The 16,295-nt window shown below is 44.9% G+C and overlaps 1 protein-coding gene across 12 annotated transcripts in view; it reads left to right on the top strand.

Moving 5' to 3' along the window:
• BRCA1 (BRCA1 DNA repair associated) overlaps positions 1-7,612 on the top strand; it is a 50,544-nt gene extending 42,932 nt beyond the window's left edge. For 8 of the 12 annotated variants that reach the window (XM_081161606.1, XM_081161604.1, XM_081161605.1 and 5 more), the window contains 4 exons: positions 3,548-3,602; positions 5,135-5,208; positions 5,597-5,657; positions 6,465-7,610. In XM_081161606.1, coding sequence (XP_081017732.1) covers positions 3,548-3,602; positions 5,135-5,208; positions 5,597-5,657; positions 6,465-6,637 — 363 coding nt within the window. In that variant the 3' untranslated portion in view covers positions 6,638-7,610. Of the gene's footprint in view, positions 1-3,547; positions 3,603-5,134; positions 5,209-5,596; positions 5,658-6,464 lie in introns of all 12 variants that reach the window. The other 4 variants (XM_081161600.1, XM_081161602.1, XM_081161601.1 and 1 more) reach the window with 2 other exon arrangements.
• Positions 7,613-16,295: the final 8,683 nt, after the last annotated feature.

Raw genomic sequence — 16,295 nt, 5'->3', positions numbered from 1 at the left:
CATGAAAACCCCACCACCCTCTGCACTCCAGCCCCCTTAGTTCAACTTTTAAGGTGCTTCCATATATGGTTCTTTTTTCAGTTCTAGTCCAACAAGGTAAATAAGTATTATATCCATTTAAAGAATGAGGGGACTTAGAGGTTAGAGAAGCAGTGTTATTTGGTACAGCCTGGGATTCAAATCTCAGCTGCTAAGTGGCAGAGCTGGGATTTGAAACATATGAATCTAAGCCTTTGCTCTTTCCGCTTAACCATAGTGTGTTGCTCTAAACCAGTGTGTTGAGTGCTGTAAAGGGGATGTGTGCAGTGCTGTCTGTGGATGCATAGAAGAGAAAGTGATTGATAATCAATAGCTAACGTCTATACAATGTTCACTATATGCCAGTTCTAAATATGCGCCCGGCCGGGCATGGCTCAGCGGTTGAGCGTCAACCTAGGATCCAGGCGATCGGGGTTCGATTCCCAGTCAGGGCACATGCCCAGGTTTCGGGCTCGATCCTCAGCAGGGGGCCTGTGGGAGGCAGCCGATCAATGACTCTCTCATCATTGATGTTTCTATCTCTCTCTCTCCCTCTCCTTTCCTCTCTCTCTGAAATCAATAAAGATATATTTTAAATAAATAAATAAATATGCAACCATGTTTTAACTGATTAACAATTTTATAGTAACCCTATGAGACATGTACAATAATTGTGTCTATTTTATAGATGAGAAAATTGAGTCTCAATGAGGTGAAGTAAGTTGTTCAAACTCACACAGCTAGTGGTGAACCCACAACTAGAAGTTGAACCCAGGTAGTCTAGCTCTAGAATCTGAACTCTTTTTTTTTATTGATTGATTGATTTTATAGAGAGATGAAGAGAGAGAGAGAAACATCGATTTGTTGTTCCATTCATTTATGCATTCATTGATTGATTCTTGTATGTGCCCTGACCGGGGATCGAACCATCAACCTTAGCATACTGGGACAGTGCTCTAACCAACTGAGCTACTTGGCCAGAGCCTGGAATCTGAGCTCTTAATGACAATATTCTAGTTTCTTAAAAAATTACAGGTTTCACCGAGGAGAAAAATCGATTACTCTATCATCTTTGAAAATGAAGGACTAGACGCCCAGGAACACTCAGTGACATTCCCCAGATCATCCTGTAGCAAATGATGTAGCCAAAAACCATGTCCTCTCGGGAAGGAGTCCATACCTGCCTGTCAGGCCTGAGCCAGCAGCTTTCTCAGGTCCCTGACTGAGTGCTTATGTTCCCAGTCTTCATCTCTTCCTCTTTCAAGTGTGCACCACCAGGCATTTTGGAACATCCCCACAAGGAGCACCTTCTGTCCCTTTACAGAACTGGAGGGAGAACCAGTAGAGGTGATTTTCCAAGGAAAACTGCTTTGGGAGATGATCACAAATCAAGCCCTGGAGCTCTGAATTCCTGGGGTCAGCCCACCCTCACCTTAACCTATCAAGTAACTTCCAGATGCCAAGAAAAGCTTCTGACCCTGTTTCTGTTTCTGTCTTCACCCCAGGGGAGCTCTGTGAGCCAGCCCTTTTTTCTTCTTTTTTTTCCAAATTAAAAGAGAAAGTTTATTTAGAAAGTTACAGAGGTAGCAGAAGTGAGCCAGCTGGGCTGTGTAGACTAAGAAAACAAGTTACTGAAGCAAAACAAGGGCCCTTGTAGCTTAGGAGAGAGAAAGGCAAAGGTAACTCGCCTGGAGGGAAGAAGAGGGGTAAGGGAAAGGCGAGGGCATGCTCCCAAGAGGGAGGGCCCCAGCCTTTTTTTTTTTATTCCACTGTATACAAGGCAGAACTAGCACCAGATTTTTCCCTCTTTCAAAGGAAATTTCAGTGTTTTGGGTTTTTTCCCCTGCATTTGGGGTGGCAATGATGGTCAAAGTAATGACATTCTGAAGATACAAAATATCACCATAGTATTTCCTGTGGAAGAGAAATGTATTTGTAGAGGTGAAACTTCAGATTTCTTATCTCATAACTAGACATCCTCCTCCGTGAGTACCAGCCTGGATGGAAAAAGTTCTAATCTTTTGTACTTTTTACAGCAACATTTGGCTCCAGCTGGCTGCCCTGGGAAAACTTTTAACATTATAAGCATCTAGGTCCTGTCAACAGGTTGGGGATTCAGTTTATGCACACAGTGAGAATGGCACAGATGTAGATTGCCACTTAAAACAGAAACAGATTTGTCTTGTTGTCTTTTCTCATTTCTCTGGTTGTAGTTAAAACGGGGGAGGGGCATTTCCTAAAAGGTAGTCATGTGCTTTTAGCTTCCTGATTTTTCTCTACCCTAGTCTTATATTTTAAATGAGGTGAGTTCTAGGCCTAGGCAGTTTTCTTTTTAGTGGAAAGGGGAGAAGAAGACAGGATGGCACAGCTTAAATTCCTTCTTTTAAATGATACCCAAGTCCTTCCCTAAGAACCAGTGCCAGTGCATGTGTAAGAATTTGCCTTTCTGGCACAGCACCAGCCACATGGGGCTGCTTAAATTGTAAATAACTAAAATTAAATAAAATACTAAGTTTAGTTTCTTCCTCAGCCCAACCACATTTTAGGGGCTCAGTAGCTCCTTATTAATACAAATATAGAACATTTCCCATCATCACAGAAAGTTCTTCTGTATAGTGCTATCGAACACTAAGTGAAAGAGGCCCTGAGGAGGGGCAGTGTGATCTGTGTCTCCTGGAAACGGGGCGGTCAGCTTGGCTCAGTGAGGAGAGGCAGCACCATGCTTCACTTCATTTCCTGCAGGAACAGTGGGCATTCCCAGAGCAGTGCGAGGGCAGGAGCAGATGCTTGGAGACCAGAAGAAAGGAGGAAAGGAGCATGTACATATAAAATAAACGTAGACCTCTCTGCCAACTAGGGTCTTGGTTAGTACTGATGTACCAAGTTTGGATAAACATCAAAAATCAACTAAATAGCTGAATTTCTTGCCATTAAACAAAAGAAGGATTTTCCCCCCTCATCTCTAACAAGGACTGAGCCCTGGCCAGTTTGGCTCAGTGGTTAAACGTTGGCCTGTGGACTGAAGGGTCCCAGGTTTGATTCTGCACGTACCTCGTTTGCAGACTGGACCTCCGGACCCAAGCGGGGCTGCATGTGGGAGGCAACCAATCAATGTGTCTCTCTCACATCGATGTTTCTCTCTCTCTCCCCTTCCACTCTCTCTGAAAAGCAATGGAAAAAATATCCTCAGGTGAGGATTAAAAAAAAAAAATAGAAGTGAAGTCACCTGGAAAAGGTCATCCAGGGAGGAGCCTGGGCGTGATTGGTGGGGCAAGGTGGGATGACAAAGCATGACTGTAGAGTAGATCAACTGCATACACGCTTCAGAAGTGTCTTCTAAAATCCACCAGTGTTCTGGACATTGGACTGATTGTCTCTGGGAAGTAGCAGCAGAAATCATCAGGTGGTAAAGAAAAAAGAAAGTTCTTAATTTGTGAGAGTCTCTTTATGTTGTTTTTTAAATAAAATTCATACTCTTTAACTAGGGTTTTGCTTTTTTCTCTGTCCCTCTGTTCCTCTTTTCTCCCAGATCTTCAAGGGCCTAGAAATCTGTTGCTATGGGCCCTTTACCAATATGGCCACAGGTAAGAGACTGGTGGAACTGCAAAGTCCAGCACCAGCCTTTCCCTTACATAGTGGAGTGTTATAGGAGGGGTCATCTTATGGAGGTTCCTCAGACTGATGAGAAGTTAGTCTGTTTCTCTACCACCTGTCAGACAAAACTGTACTTAATTGTTACCCTATGACAAAAAAACTAGCCCTGTGCCCCTTCTCAAGAGCTAGAAGGCAGTGAAGAATTAACATCTAGGACACAGTATGTTCTGTGTTGAGATGGGGCAGAGCTGCCCTTACTGCCCTTTGGTTTAAGAAAAGGGGAGAAATAAGTTAGGGAGAGAACTCTGTTCTTACCAAACCATCTTCATTTGATAGTGAAGAAAGCACAGCAGCTGCATAAGCCCTGTGAACTTGGACCCCCCATACAAGCCCAGAGCAGGGGAAGACTTGAGCGTTTTCTAATTAAAGTTGATGCTGAATATGATGTGCTGTTTAAGAGTGCTATGGGGCTCAACTCTGGGTTTGTGCAGTACTGAGGTCCTGGCGTATGTATGGATTTGGCTCATTCTTTTCTAAATGAAGGCTCCCTACTGTTACCTCTATGTCCACTTCTGCCCCAGGGATCAGGTCCTCTTACTTCTCAGACAGTGGCCTTAGCATGTGGTCAGGGATAGATGAGTGGCAGCAAGAGAGCCTGGCAAAGTAATTTTGCTTACGTCTTTTTTTATTGGTTATTGATTGAATTTTTATGAAATTTCAACGTGCCACATGTGTATTTCTCAGTGGTTTTGTACTTTGATATAATGAAAACCAGGGCTGTAGCAGGTATCATTTTGGAGGTGAGTCAGTTGACCTCAATATATACTCAAACAGGAACACCTTAGCAATCCCCAGAAATGGATTGATAGAAAAGAGTGCCCAAAGGGGCCCAGAAGCCACCCATTGGTCAGTTCCACTAGTTTTCCAGGTACAAGTACAGTCCACATACAGTCTCTTCTGATTTCTGTTCCCCTGAGTGTGATACCAGCTCAGCGTGTTGCCCTTCCCAGCTGATGTGCTGAATCTCTGTCCAGGATGACAAGTGTTTTGGGGTGTGTTTTTTTTGTTTTTTAATTAATTATCTTCCTATCTCTTGACATTTATAGTAATTACCACTGAGTATGCTCAGTGGCTGTGATTATCAATTACCAACACAGAATTAGGCAAGGAGGGAGGGAAGACAGGTTGGTGTTTTTTAACAGTATCTTAGCCAGCAGTTTAGCAAATTAATGGAAATTAGATCTTTTTTTTTTCTTGTGTTTTATTTGAGAGACTATTAAACCTTATCTACCAAGTGGCCTTCTTGGGACTGATAGATAACCAGAGTAGGTAGCATATCAGTGGCAAGTTAATAGAATCCATACCACTCTAGCTTAAGGCCTTTCTGTCCCTTTCAGGTAAGGAGACAGGGACTCCCACTGAGAATCTTGCTGTAAGCCTTTATTCAAAGGTGTATGCAGTAGGGGGCCCAGATTAAATGTGTGAATTACTGTGGTGATTTTCTGTCTGAATGCCTATTTAGATCAACTAGAATGGATGGTGCAGCTTTGTGGGGCTTCTGTGGTAAAGGAACCTTCATCATTCACCCTCGGCAAGGTAAGCATTTAGTGCCCTTCCAGAGGGGAAGGACACAATATTCTATCTGGTGATTGAGCAAGGTGGCACTTATCAGTCCCTGTGAACCGCCCCTCTGCACCCCAGTGTAGCTTGAGAAGCCTCTTCTCCCCAAGCCTTCTCCAACCATGCATCTGTGCCAGAAGACTCCATCTGTAAGGGAGGAGTGAAGACCTAAGAGCTATAGGTATTTAATATACTGAGGAAAGGCTCTTTACCTCTAATCCTTCCTTTATGCTGTGCGCCCCCCCCCCTTTGTGTGGTTGCCCCAGAGTAGTCTGCTTCAATACCCCTCTAAGAAATGGTTATGTGACTGTTCCCGAAGTTCTATTCTGATACCTTCAATGTTGTTTCCTTCCTGGGGATGCAGGGTACTCACCCTATTGTGGTCATGCAGCCGGATGCCTGGACAGATGACAGTGGCTTCCATGGTAAGTCTTGCTATAAGCCTTCATCCAGAGAAGTGTGGGATAGAGGGCCCGGTTCAGTGTGCAAATTACTGTGGTGATTTTAGGTCTAAATGTCCTGTTTAGATCAACTGGAATGGATGGTGAACCTGTGTGGGACTTAAGGCCACAGCATGTGCCTGTGTCATATAGAGTCCTGGATGAGTTTGGTTCACCACAGGTTACTCAGTGCTTAATTAACACAGTTCTCAGCACATTCAAGGTGCTCAATAAATATTTGTTGAATGAATGGTTAAAATGTCCTTTTAAAACTTTTTTGTTGATTGTTTATTTTGTATTATAAAAGTCATGCATGAGCTATTTCCATTGGGGGGGGAGGGTTAAATATGAATGTTAATCACATAAAATAAAAAGGAACACAAACAATAAAAGAACTGAAGTAATCCTGCCACTTGGAGATGATCACCATGGAATTCTTCCAGGCGTGTGTTGTGTGTGTGTACATGTATTTTACACAGTGTGATCATGCTCATACTGTTTTGCTTTTTCACTTAAGATACTGCAAATATGTTTTCCCATCATTACATTGCAGTGCTGCTTTGCTCTCTGATGACTTTTCCTTTAACAGACTGGGGCTCATGTTAATAAAGTTTATTAATAAAGTCTGAGTAAGGTCCTATGTCCTAAAGCGTTGCTTACAATCAACACTTTTGCTCCTTCCTGAGTAACCCTAAGAACTCGTACAACCACGTCCCTGGAATAGACTGACTGGCGTCTGGACTGGGAAAATGCGAATTGACACTAATCTCTACTTGTGTTCTCTGTCCTCAGTGATTGGGCAGATGTGTGAGGTGCCTGTGGTGACCCGAGAGTGGGTATTGGACAGCGTAGCCCTCTACCAGTGCCAGGAGCTGGACACCTACCTGGTACTCCAGATCCCCGGAGCTGCTGCTGATTCCTGCCAACCATGTGTAGAGCCTGTCTCCACAGGACCCCAAGAATAAGCTTAAAAAATGGCCTTTTTCCATGTCCTGGTAGCTCCTCTTTAGTCCTTCCACTATCCCGGTTACTAAATATTTTATGTACATCAGCCTGAAAACTACTTCTGGTTGTGTAAGGGTCCCTCAAAGATTTTTTGCTTCAAGTCTCCCTTTGAAATCTGCCATGAGCACAAAATTGTGGTAATTTTTCACCTGAAAAGAATTTTAAATGCCACCAGTTGAGCAAGATACTGATTCATTATTTATCAGCCCTATTTATTATACTGGGGCTGTCGGCTTAGAGCTGGTGGCACAGAGTAGCTGGGCTCAGGAGAATAGATGGTTTCCCTGAATTTGTTTCTCTAAAACCCTGTGTTCATAAAGGCCAAGAGTCAAACCCTTAAATGGAAGGTGAGTACTTAGGGATCTGTGATGCAACTTAAAATCAGAACAGTCCTTGGAGAGCTCTCAAATGTTGGAGTGGAGCATTGGGAAGGGAATTCAGAGGCAGGTAATAGATATAAATCTGAAAATTGAGGGTTAATTAGAGGAGTGTCATGCTATCCCTGATCTCCAAAAGTCTGGGCAAGAATTGGTATCCAAAGAGAGTCTTCTGATTCCGTTGGTAATAAATAAAATGTTTATTGTTGTAGATCTGATATGTAACCCATTCCTCTTGAAATATAATATCTCTGATATGAATATTTCATGTCTATAAAATGACGGATCCCACCAGGAAAGGAGCTGTTGCTTTCCTTGAGGTAATTTTTTTCCTTTTGCTCTCTATTGTTGAACTGTACAGCTTCATAAATAATTTTGTTTGCTGGAGGAAGAGAAAGTGTTTTTCATAAACTCATTACCTGGGACTGTTTATAGCTGCTGGAAAGACTATGTCTTCCTTAGCCCCTAGTGTGTGAGGGCAGTACAGACTTGATTGTACAAAATATGTCTTGTAAATGCACTATTCACCTGCAAATAAACTTGGTAGCAAACACTTCCACATGTATGACTGTTCTTTTTTTTTTTTTTAATATATCTTTTATTGATTTCAGAGAAAGGAAGGGAGAGGGAGAGAGAGAGATAGAAACATCAATAATGAGAGAATTGTCATTGATCAGCTGCCTCCTACACACCATCCAACTGGGGATCGAACCTGCAACCCAGGCATGTGCCCTGACTGGGAATCCAACTGCCATCTCTTGGATCCTAGGTCGATGCTCAACCACTGAGCCACACCTGGCCGGGCCATATGACTGTTCTTTATGCTCACACCTGCAGACTTCTCAGAGCCTTTTCGCTATACTAGAGGTTCTAGTAGGGGGATGAATCCACTTCCAAGCTCATTTCATGTTGTTGGCCAAATTGTTCCTTGCAGTTGTAGAATCCTTGCTGGCTGTTGGCCAGAGGTCATCCTTAGGTTCCAGAGGCCACCCACACTCCTAGGCTTCTGACCCCCTACTTCCATCTTTGAAACCAGCAATGGCTGGTCAAGTCTCACATTTGGACTCTCTCTGACCTCCTCTTCTGCCTCATGTCTCTTAAACCCTGCCAAAGAATTCTTGTTTTTAAGGGCTCAAGTGATTAGAATGTGCCCACCAGGCAGTCCAGCGTGATCTCCCTGTCTTATGGCCCAGACAGAGCCTTAATGTGAAACCCCTCACAATGGTACCTAGGTTCCTATTTGAACAACCAGGGGACAGAAATATAGGGAGGACATCTTTAGAATTCTGACAGCCACTCCTGTTTAACATACTTAATCCACGGATAATAGTCTATCATTTCTTGGTCTTTATACTGTCATAGGTTGGAATCCTCTTTGAGGCAAAAAATGAAATCCACACAATTCAGTGCTGCCATATTTGTAAGAAGTTGAGGGAAGAGTAGAGAAAATGGAACTGACTGCCATTATTATATTTTTATCTCATTCCGTCTTCATCACAGGTCTATGAAGTGGGTTATTTGTCACCTCATCTGAAGAATGGGAACTGAAAAAAAAAATTTTGCTCAAAAGTTTGTACAGCTAGTAAATGACAACTCAGAAATCTGAACCCATGCCCTTTCTATCCCATCATTCAGCTTCCCATCTACATCAGCCACTGACCCCAGGTCAGAAGGCACCGCTTCAAGCCTCAAGGAAATTTGGGGAGAGGAGTGGGTTGGGAGGGGATCTAGCACTCTAGCTTCCTTTATGGGTCATGGTGGGAGGCAGTAGAAGGTTCCTGCCTCCGAATGGCAGCTCTGCCTGAGAAAGCAGCCCTAGGCAAAGGGACTTACAGGATTGGATCATGGCTACTACTATTTCTGCGCCCACCCAGCCTCCCAGCTTATGACTGCTTATCTTTCAGTTGTCAGAGCCTTGCAGTTCAGCCTCACCTACAGCACCACCTCTCAAGGGCCCATGCCAGCTCCTTGTCTACCTGCCAGGGAGTCCGTGGGTCTCAGTAAAGGCAAGCAGGAAGCAAGTGATGCACACCCAGTCTTTAGTCAAAAGTGTTTTATTTCCAATGACAAACCATAGCTTACTGGACCCTGGGGATGAGCCAGGGCTCTGAGCCTGCTGCCCCCATCACTGATAGGTTAGTAGAAAAAGCAACATCTACCTAGAACAGCTTGCCTTCCCAGGAATCCTAGGTGAAAGCAGAGATTACTAAAGACATTAAGACATTTCCTGTGATTGTTTCTCAAAGTCTCCCAACAATTGTCCACCCTATCTGTTTTTTGAACTCTAACCTTTTCCTGGAAGTCAACTTCTGGCCCAGCCTCATGATCTTTGGCTGGATTTGAGTCTTCTGATGACAGAGTAAATCTACTTGTTCCTTTCACCTCTGGCTTTAAGATGCCCTCCCAGCCCTGCCAGCGTGGCTCAGCGGTTGAGCTTCGACCTATGATCCAGGAAATCTCGGTTCGAGTCCCTGGTCAGGGCATATGCTGGGGTGTGGGCTCAGTCCCCAGTGGGGGTCATTGATAATTCTCTCTCTCCCTCCCTCTCCCTTCCTCTCTCTGAAATCAATAAAGACATATTTAAAAAAAAAAAAAAAGATGCCCTCCCTGTTTTCCATCCCACAATTTTAGCCCTCTCTGGGCAAAGCAGCATTTGGGGGAACTGGTTCCTGTACTGTCTTTATCTCATTTCACAAAATGAACTTCTTCAAAGGAACCGGAAAGGAAGAAGAGGAGGGATTATCCTGCAGGCGCAGGGAGAGGTCTAGAGAAGAGCCTGGTAGATTATCTCTCTCCTGAAAAATGCAACCAGAATCACCAACAAAGTATGGGCTCAAAAACGTGCAGGAGAAAAAGAAAGGAATCAGTGTTGGGGTGGTTGGAGCGGAAGGAGCCAAGCTGCCCAGAATGTATCCTGTGAAGGCTGCGAGGAGCAGATAAGGGCAGCCCCAGCGGCAGGCAGCGCAGAGAGAAGGCAGGGTGAGGGAGGGAACTGCAGATCTACTTGCAGAAACCCAAGGGAGAGTGGGGCTCGCTAGCCAGGCACCTTGGGAGCTTGCTTATCAAAGGCTGTAAAATGGCTGAGCCAGAGGCCCCTTTACCGTTCTTCAGTGATGTTTAGCTCCCTCAAACAGCCTGTAAATCTGCCCCTAATAAGGAGAAAATTAAAGAAATGAATCTGGGCAAATAGATAATTAAGGAGAACTGGAGACAGCCAGGTCCTGTGGAGAGCAGGGACTAGGGAGGTGCAGAGGGAACTAATCCTGAAATGAGTCTGAATGATCAGGAAAATCTAAGTCATGGTTTGAGGGGACGGAGAACTGGAGAGACTCCCCCCATTTTATAGGGCCCGGGGAACAAGAACTTTGGATTCCTAGCTTCAGGGGCCTGGAATGATAAACCAGCTTAATATGCCCGTTAATGAAGTGATTCTCAAACTGTGGTCCCCTGATGGGGAAGAGGGGTAGGTAACAATATCATCTAGGAATTTGTTAAATATGCAAATCCTGTTGCCTCACTCTAGACCCGCTGAATTAGAACCGGGGTGGGCCCCAGCAACCTGATTCTGAAGCAAGCTCAAGTTTGAAGACCACTGGCGCAGTGAAAGGGGCTGCTAATTGGTATAAAGTGTTACCTACGGTCTAATCTTTTACCGCCGGAAGAGGTGACTCTTAGGGTTGTTAAAAAAAAAAAACAGAAAAAACAAAACTAAGGTTGCCCTGGCCAGGTAGCTCAGTTTGTTAGCGTGTCCTGATACGCCATGGTAGCGTGTCCATCCCTGGTCAGGTCTCATACAAGAATCAACCAATGAATGCGTCAGTAAGTGGGACAGCAAAGTTCTCTCACTTTCCCTCTTTAAAATCAGTCGAGGGGTGGAACAGGTCATTGGGGAGAAAAAGGGACATCTGTAATATTTTAAACAAAAATAAAATTTAAAAATAAAATAAAATCAATCGAAAGAAAGAGAGAGAGAAAGAAGAAAGAAATGAAAAAGAGGGAAGGAAGGAAGGAAGGAAGGAAGGAAGGAAGGAAGGAAGGAAGGAAGGAAGGAAGGAAGGAAGGAAGGAAGGAAGGAAGGAAGGAAGGAAGGAAGGAGAGAGAGAGAGAGAGAGAGAGAGAGAGAAAGAAGGAAGAAAGAAAGAAAAAGAAAGAAAGAAAGAAAGAAAGAAAGAAAGAAAGAAAGAAAGAAAGAAAGAAAGAAAGAAAGAAAAGAAAGAAAGAAAGAAAAAGACTAAGGTTTATTAGCTGATTAGTTATCTACAAGGTTGCAGCAGCTGGCTTCAGTTGACTCTAAAATGGCCCTTTAAACAAATACAAAGAACAAAGATTAAATTATATTAGCAACCTAGGAGCAGAAGGGCCAGACTGCTTGGAAAAAACAAAACAAAAAACACACAGCTAGAGGTTTAGGAGGTTTTATTAATATTTAAATTGCAGTGAAACCACAGCTGCAGCCTTTGACCCCAGCACAGAGATATGCAAATACAGCTTTCTAAAGAGAGGAATTGCAGGCAGCCCTCAAGGTACCAAGAACAAATAAAAAATGATTTTGTGATTTATTTTTATTGCCTGATGAAGGGCAAGGCACAGACAACCTGCCCAGTGAGAGTCAGCTACCAGTGGGCTTTCTGAGAGAAGAGAAAGGCAGCCTAGAGGGAGAAAGGTAGGCAGACCTGTGGACTGGTGACAGGAAAGACCCAAATTGGACAGAACAGGAGGCAGATGGGAGAGGACGACTCAATTGAAAGGAAAATGGAAACCCAGCCCAGTGTTCTGAGAGCCATCTGATCTTGCTGTCTTTCAGGAAAACAAGAATAATAATAATCATCATTAATGACTATCACTTGCCACACTCCTACTAAGTGCCATGCACTATTCCCAACATATAAAGGAGGAAAATTATGCCTTAAGAGGTTAAGCAGCTTGCCTGAGGTCACACAATAAAAGGAGTTGCAAAGCCTTGATTCAAAGATTTGTATGAAGCTAAATTGTGCTGAGAACCAGCCCTAGGAGGTGGTGCAGGTGAATAACAATAAGGTCAATGATTGAGGGCAGCCACCCAGCCGGTGTGGCTCAGCAGTTGAGCATCAACCTAGGATCCAGGAGATCACGGTTCAATTCCCGGTGAGGACACATGCCTGGGTTTCAGGCTCCATCCCCAGTCAGAGGTGTGTAGGAGGCAGCCGATCAATGGTGACCCTCTCATCACTGATGTTTCTCTCTCTCCCTCTCCCTTCCTCTCTCTGAAATCAATAAAGATATATTTTTAAAAAAATGATTGAGGGGAGGATCCGTGCCCAGTTCTGGGGTAGCCTGTGTGTGTGTATGTGTGCATACTAGGGTTGTGGAAGGGAGAAAAGATCCATTCCTGGCCTTTAAAGTGCTTGCCATTCAATGAGTTAGGCAAGAAGAGCTACAGAAAACCTTTGCAGAATTGTGCCTTCTGGTTCAGAAGCCCTTTGGGGGCTGTGTGGTGGGGTCAGACTCTGCCTGCTATGGGGGAACTTCTGGGTGGAACTTGGGAAGGATTTGGCCAGGTAAAAAGGAAGCCAGGAAGATTCCAGAAAGCCCAGGTAAGAACCCCACCTGGCAGAATTGGGGGAAGGAGCGCCTGATCCAGAAAGAGAAAATATAGAACAGTCTTCTAAGGATACATTTCTCTGAGCCACTCACCCAGTCTCCCCAGACTTTCTATCCCAAGCCGAAACCCAACCTCTTCATGCTTCACCTGCTGCTCCCTTTCAGGCACCCTGACCAACAAATATGGGGACCCACAGACTTTGCTCACACTCTCTTGTGCTGAGCCAATTCTGCTCTGCCATCTCTGCAGGCCCAAATCCTGACACCCCACCCCCAGCCCCTGCCCAACCTCCTCCATAGAGCCTTCCCAGGTCTTCCAGGCCAGAATCTCCCCACTCAGAACACCCCAGAATTTTTGCTTTATTTAGGATACTTTCTCCCTTCAATAAGTTATTTCTGTGACTAGAAGGTCTTAATGGACAAGATTATTATCATTTTATCTTTGTTGTAATCCAGCTGTGTGCCTGGCACATTCCTTGTTAGGTACTCAACGAGTAATTGCCAAGTGAATAAGTTCAAGGATGAACAAACGCGCCTGGCCGGCGTGGCTCAGCAGTTGAGCATTGACCTATGATCTAGGAGATGGAGGTTTGATTCCTGGTCAGGGCACATGCCCAGGTTGTGGGCTCGATCCCCAGTAGGGGGCGTGCAAGAAGCAGCCAATCAATGACTCTCATAATTGATATTTCTATTTCTCCCTCTCCTGTTCTCTCTCTGAAATCTAATACATATATATATAATTTTTTTTTTGGTTAAGGATGAATGAATGGTGTCACTGAGTGAAGGGTTTATCCAACTGCTGGCCCCACCCTCAAGAACTTTGGTCCCTGATAAGCTATCCACATTCTGCCACTGGGAGTGCTAATTCCCTTCAATCTCCCCCACTCATTTTTCTAGGACCCCAATTTACTCCAAAAACAATATGAGATCTAAATGCCCAAGAATCCCTCTTCCTCTCTCAGCCCACATCTACAGATTTCCTCCTCAATTCTCTCTTGCCTATCATGAAGCCTACTCCTTTGTTAATCAAAACAACACCCACCTGCCAGGCCAATGTGGCTGGGTGGATTGAGCATCCACCCATGCACCAAGAGGTTCAATTCCAGGTCTAGGGCACATGCCTGGGTTGCAGGCTCGATCCCCATAGGGGGCGTGCAGGAGGCAGCCAATCGATGTTTCTCTCTCATCAATGTTTCTATCTCTCCCTCTGCCTCTCTAAAAAAAAATTAATAAAAACATATTTTTAAAAAACAACAACATTCACCCTACACCAGGGTTGCAGGGCACATAAAAGAATCAACCAATGAATGCATGAATAAGTGGAACAACAAATCTCTCTTTTAATTCAATAAATAAAATTTAGAAAAACAAACAGAACACCCACCCAGACTGAGAACATGAGCGTCCCCTATCCATGTGACCTCCAGCAAGGCCACCTCCAAGCTGGTTACTCAAAGCAGATAAACTGCTGCCGCCATCACTGCAGAAATGATTATGATGTTCATGATAATCTCTGTGCAAGTTCAAAGCCCTGGCGCAACCATTATTTCTCTCCCCTGACTTGTTCCCTGGGAAATGGCAGGGTAAAGATTGTTATCCCACTTTATAGGTGATAAAACTAAAGCCAGGGCCTTGCCAAAGGTCACCCAGTGAATTTTGGTAGCAGACCTGGAGCTAACCAGCCCAGGTAACCCTATTCATTAGGCCACAGATGGAAATTCCCTCATTACATTGTCTAGACTGTTTTGTCTCGCAGAGTGGGAGTGTGGACTCCACTTGAGTAGGAGCAGGGGCTGCAGAAAAGAAAAGAAAGTTTGTGACCCTGTAAAGTTTCTTCTCTGCAATGCTGCAGCAGTTGGCACTGGTTCATTCCAGAAGAGCTTTTTGGTTTTTTTAAACATTACCAGCTGTCCTAGATTAGAGAAGGGGGGAAAAGGTGAATCTGAAGGTAATAGACACACAGGTAAGCAGATGTTTGCCATCTTCTTTTCAAAATGACACAAAAACAAATGGTATTGTATAGTAGCAAGAGAAAACTCAGACTACAACTTATGTGGGTCTTCCCAGCTGTCAGGCTCTGGGACTCTGGAATAGACTAGTGCCAAGTAGGTAGAAAATCTTCCCTTGGTGAAGACTGTTCCTGGGGGCCTGGTGAGGAAAAGTCTCTCCTGGAGGCATGTGGCCTGTGAGGGCTGTTCTAGGTCCCTCCACAGCTGCCAAGGTGGGATCATCCCCAAGCCCATAGATGCTCTGAAAGTCATGGAAACCAAGATCTGGTTTCTAACCAAATGCCAGAGAAACTTAAAAAAAAAAAATCTACATAGGAATTCAAAAGGCCATTTCCTAAAGATATGGCCCCAGGGCTGTGATGGGGAAGGCAGTGATAATCTAATGATCTTTCCCTTCCCAGCAAAGCCCAAGCCTTCTCCCCTGGCTCCATCCTAAAGTGCAGGGCTTGTCCCCTTCACCCCAGGCCAGCTCTGGATTTTTCTCAGCTGTTACCCAACACCAGCCTCTATTATTCCTTGACTTTTGGCTGAGGCCTCAGCAGCTTCCCTGCACCACTGACTGGAGGCTGTGGGGTGTGGAGGTGGGCAGAGAACACCTGAGCCCAGAGAGGGGGTGGTTGCACCACCCTGTGGATGCGTGAAATGTCACAGAACTGTACACCTTAAAATGGCTAATTGTATATTATGCGAATTTCACCTCAATTGAAAACAAAAACTGAGCTGCCCTGAGAGAGAAGCTGGGCCTCTCAAGGCTGTGAGGGTTGAGGCTCCTTGCAGGGAGTGGCAATGAGTGACAATGGGAAGGGCCTCCCCCCTCTTCCTCCAGGACCAGATGGGAACTGGGGCTAGGCAGAAAGGCCCAACTGGGGCAGCGATGGGGTCTGGACAGAAGAGAGGCACTCAGTGAAAGCGAGAGGCTGCAGCCGCCGCTCATTTGCATCATAAGTGATTGGTTTTCCCGGCTCGTCTCTCATTAGGACACAATGGACAGTTGTTTGCTGGCGCAGCAGATCCATTTACCAAGGGGAAGAAGAGACAGAGCAAGAGTGACTGATGGGCCATAGTGGGGAGGTGGCAAGCCCACCTTCCCTCCCTGGTGCTCCCCCAGGCCACTGGGACTCTCACACAATGAGAAGGGGCCTTACAGAGTGCACCAATCTCATCCTTTTACAGATAAGGAGACTGAGATGCTAAGGGGGGGTGAGACTTGCTAAGGTTAACAGTGAGTTCATGGCAGAACTGGGGCTTCTAGAATCTACAGTCTAGATTCTAGACTCATCCCAGGGTTCACTCCACTTGCCTGCAATACCTACTCCATTTCCAGCTGGCTCAGCGTTCTTTATCTCTGGTTTCTTTCCTTCTATTCCAGACCTTGGTTTCCCTCAGTTTTCTCTCCTGTGGCCATCTAATCGCCTCTTTCTCCGTTCCTGCCCCTCTCTATCATTTCCTCTCAGTTTCCAGGCAGCCAGGATAATTAGTAAACTTCTAATTAACCCCTGCCCTAACAAGGGTGGGTCTGGCAGGAGAGGCAGCAATTTTGAAACTGTGTTGGTGTGTTTAGGGGGATAGGTGGGGAGAAGACAAATATGTGTTGTGACCTGTTATAAACCAAGCACTAAGACACATGACACTCATTTTCTTACAATTTTGCA

Source organism: Miniopterus schreibersii (assembly GCF_964146895.1).
Source record: "Miniopterus schreibersii genome assembly, chromosome: 16".
NCBI classification, from domain to species: domain Eukaryota; kingdom Metazoa; phylum Chordata; class Mammalia; order Chiroptera; family Miniopteridae; genus Miniopterus; species Miniopterus schreibersii.
The sequence above is the reverse complement of the archived record's forward strand: the minus strand, read 5'-3'. Positions and strand labels throughout refer to the sequence as shown.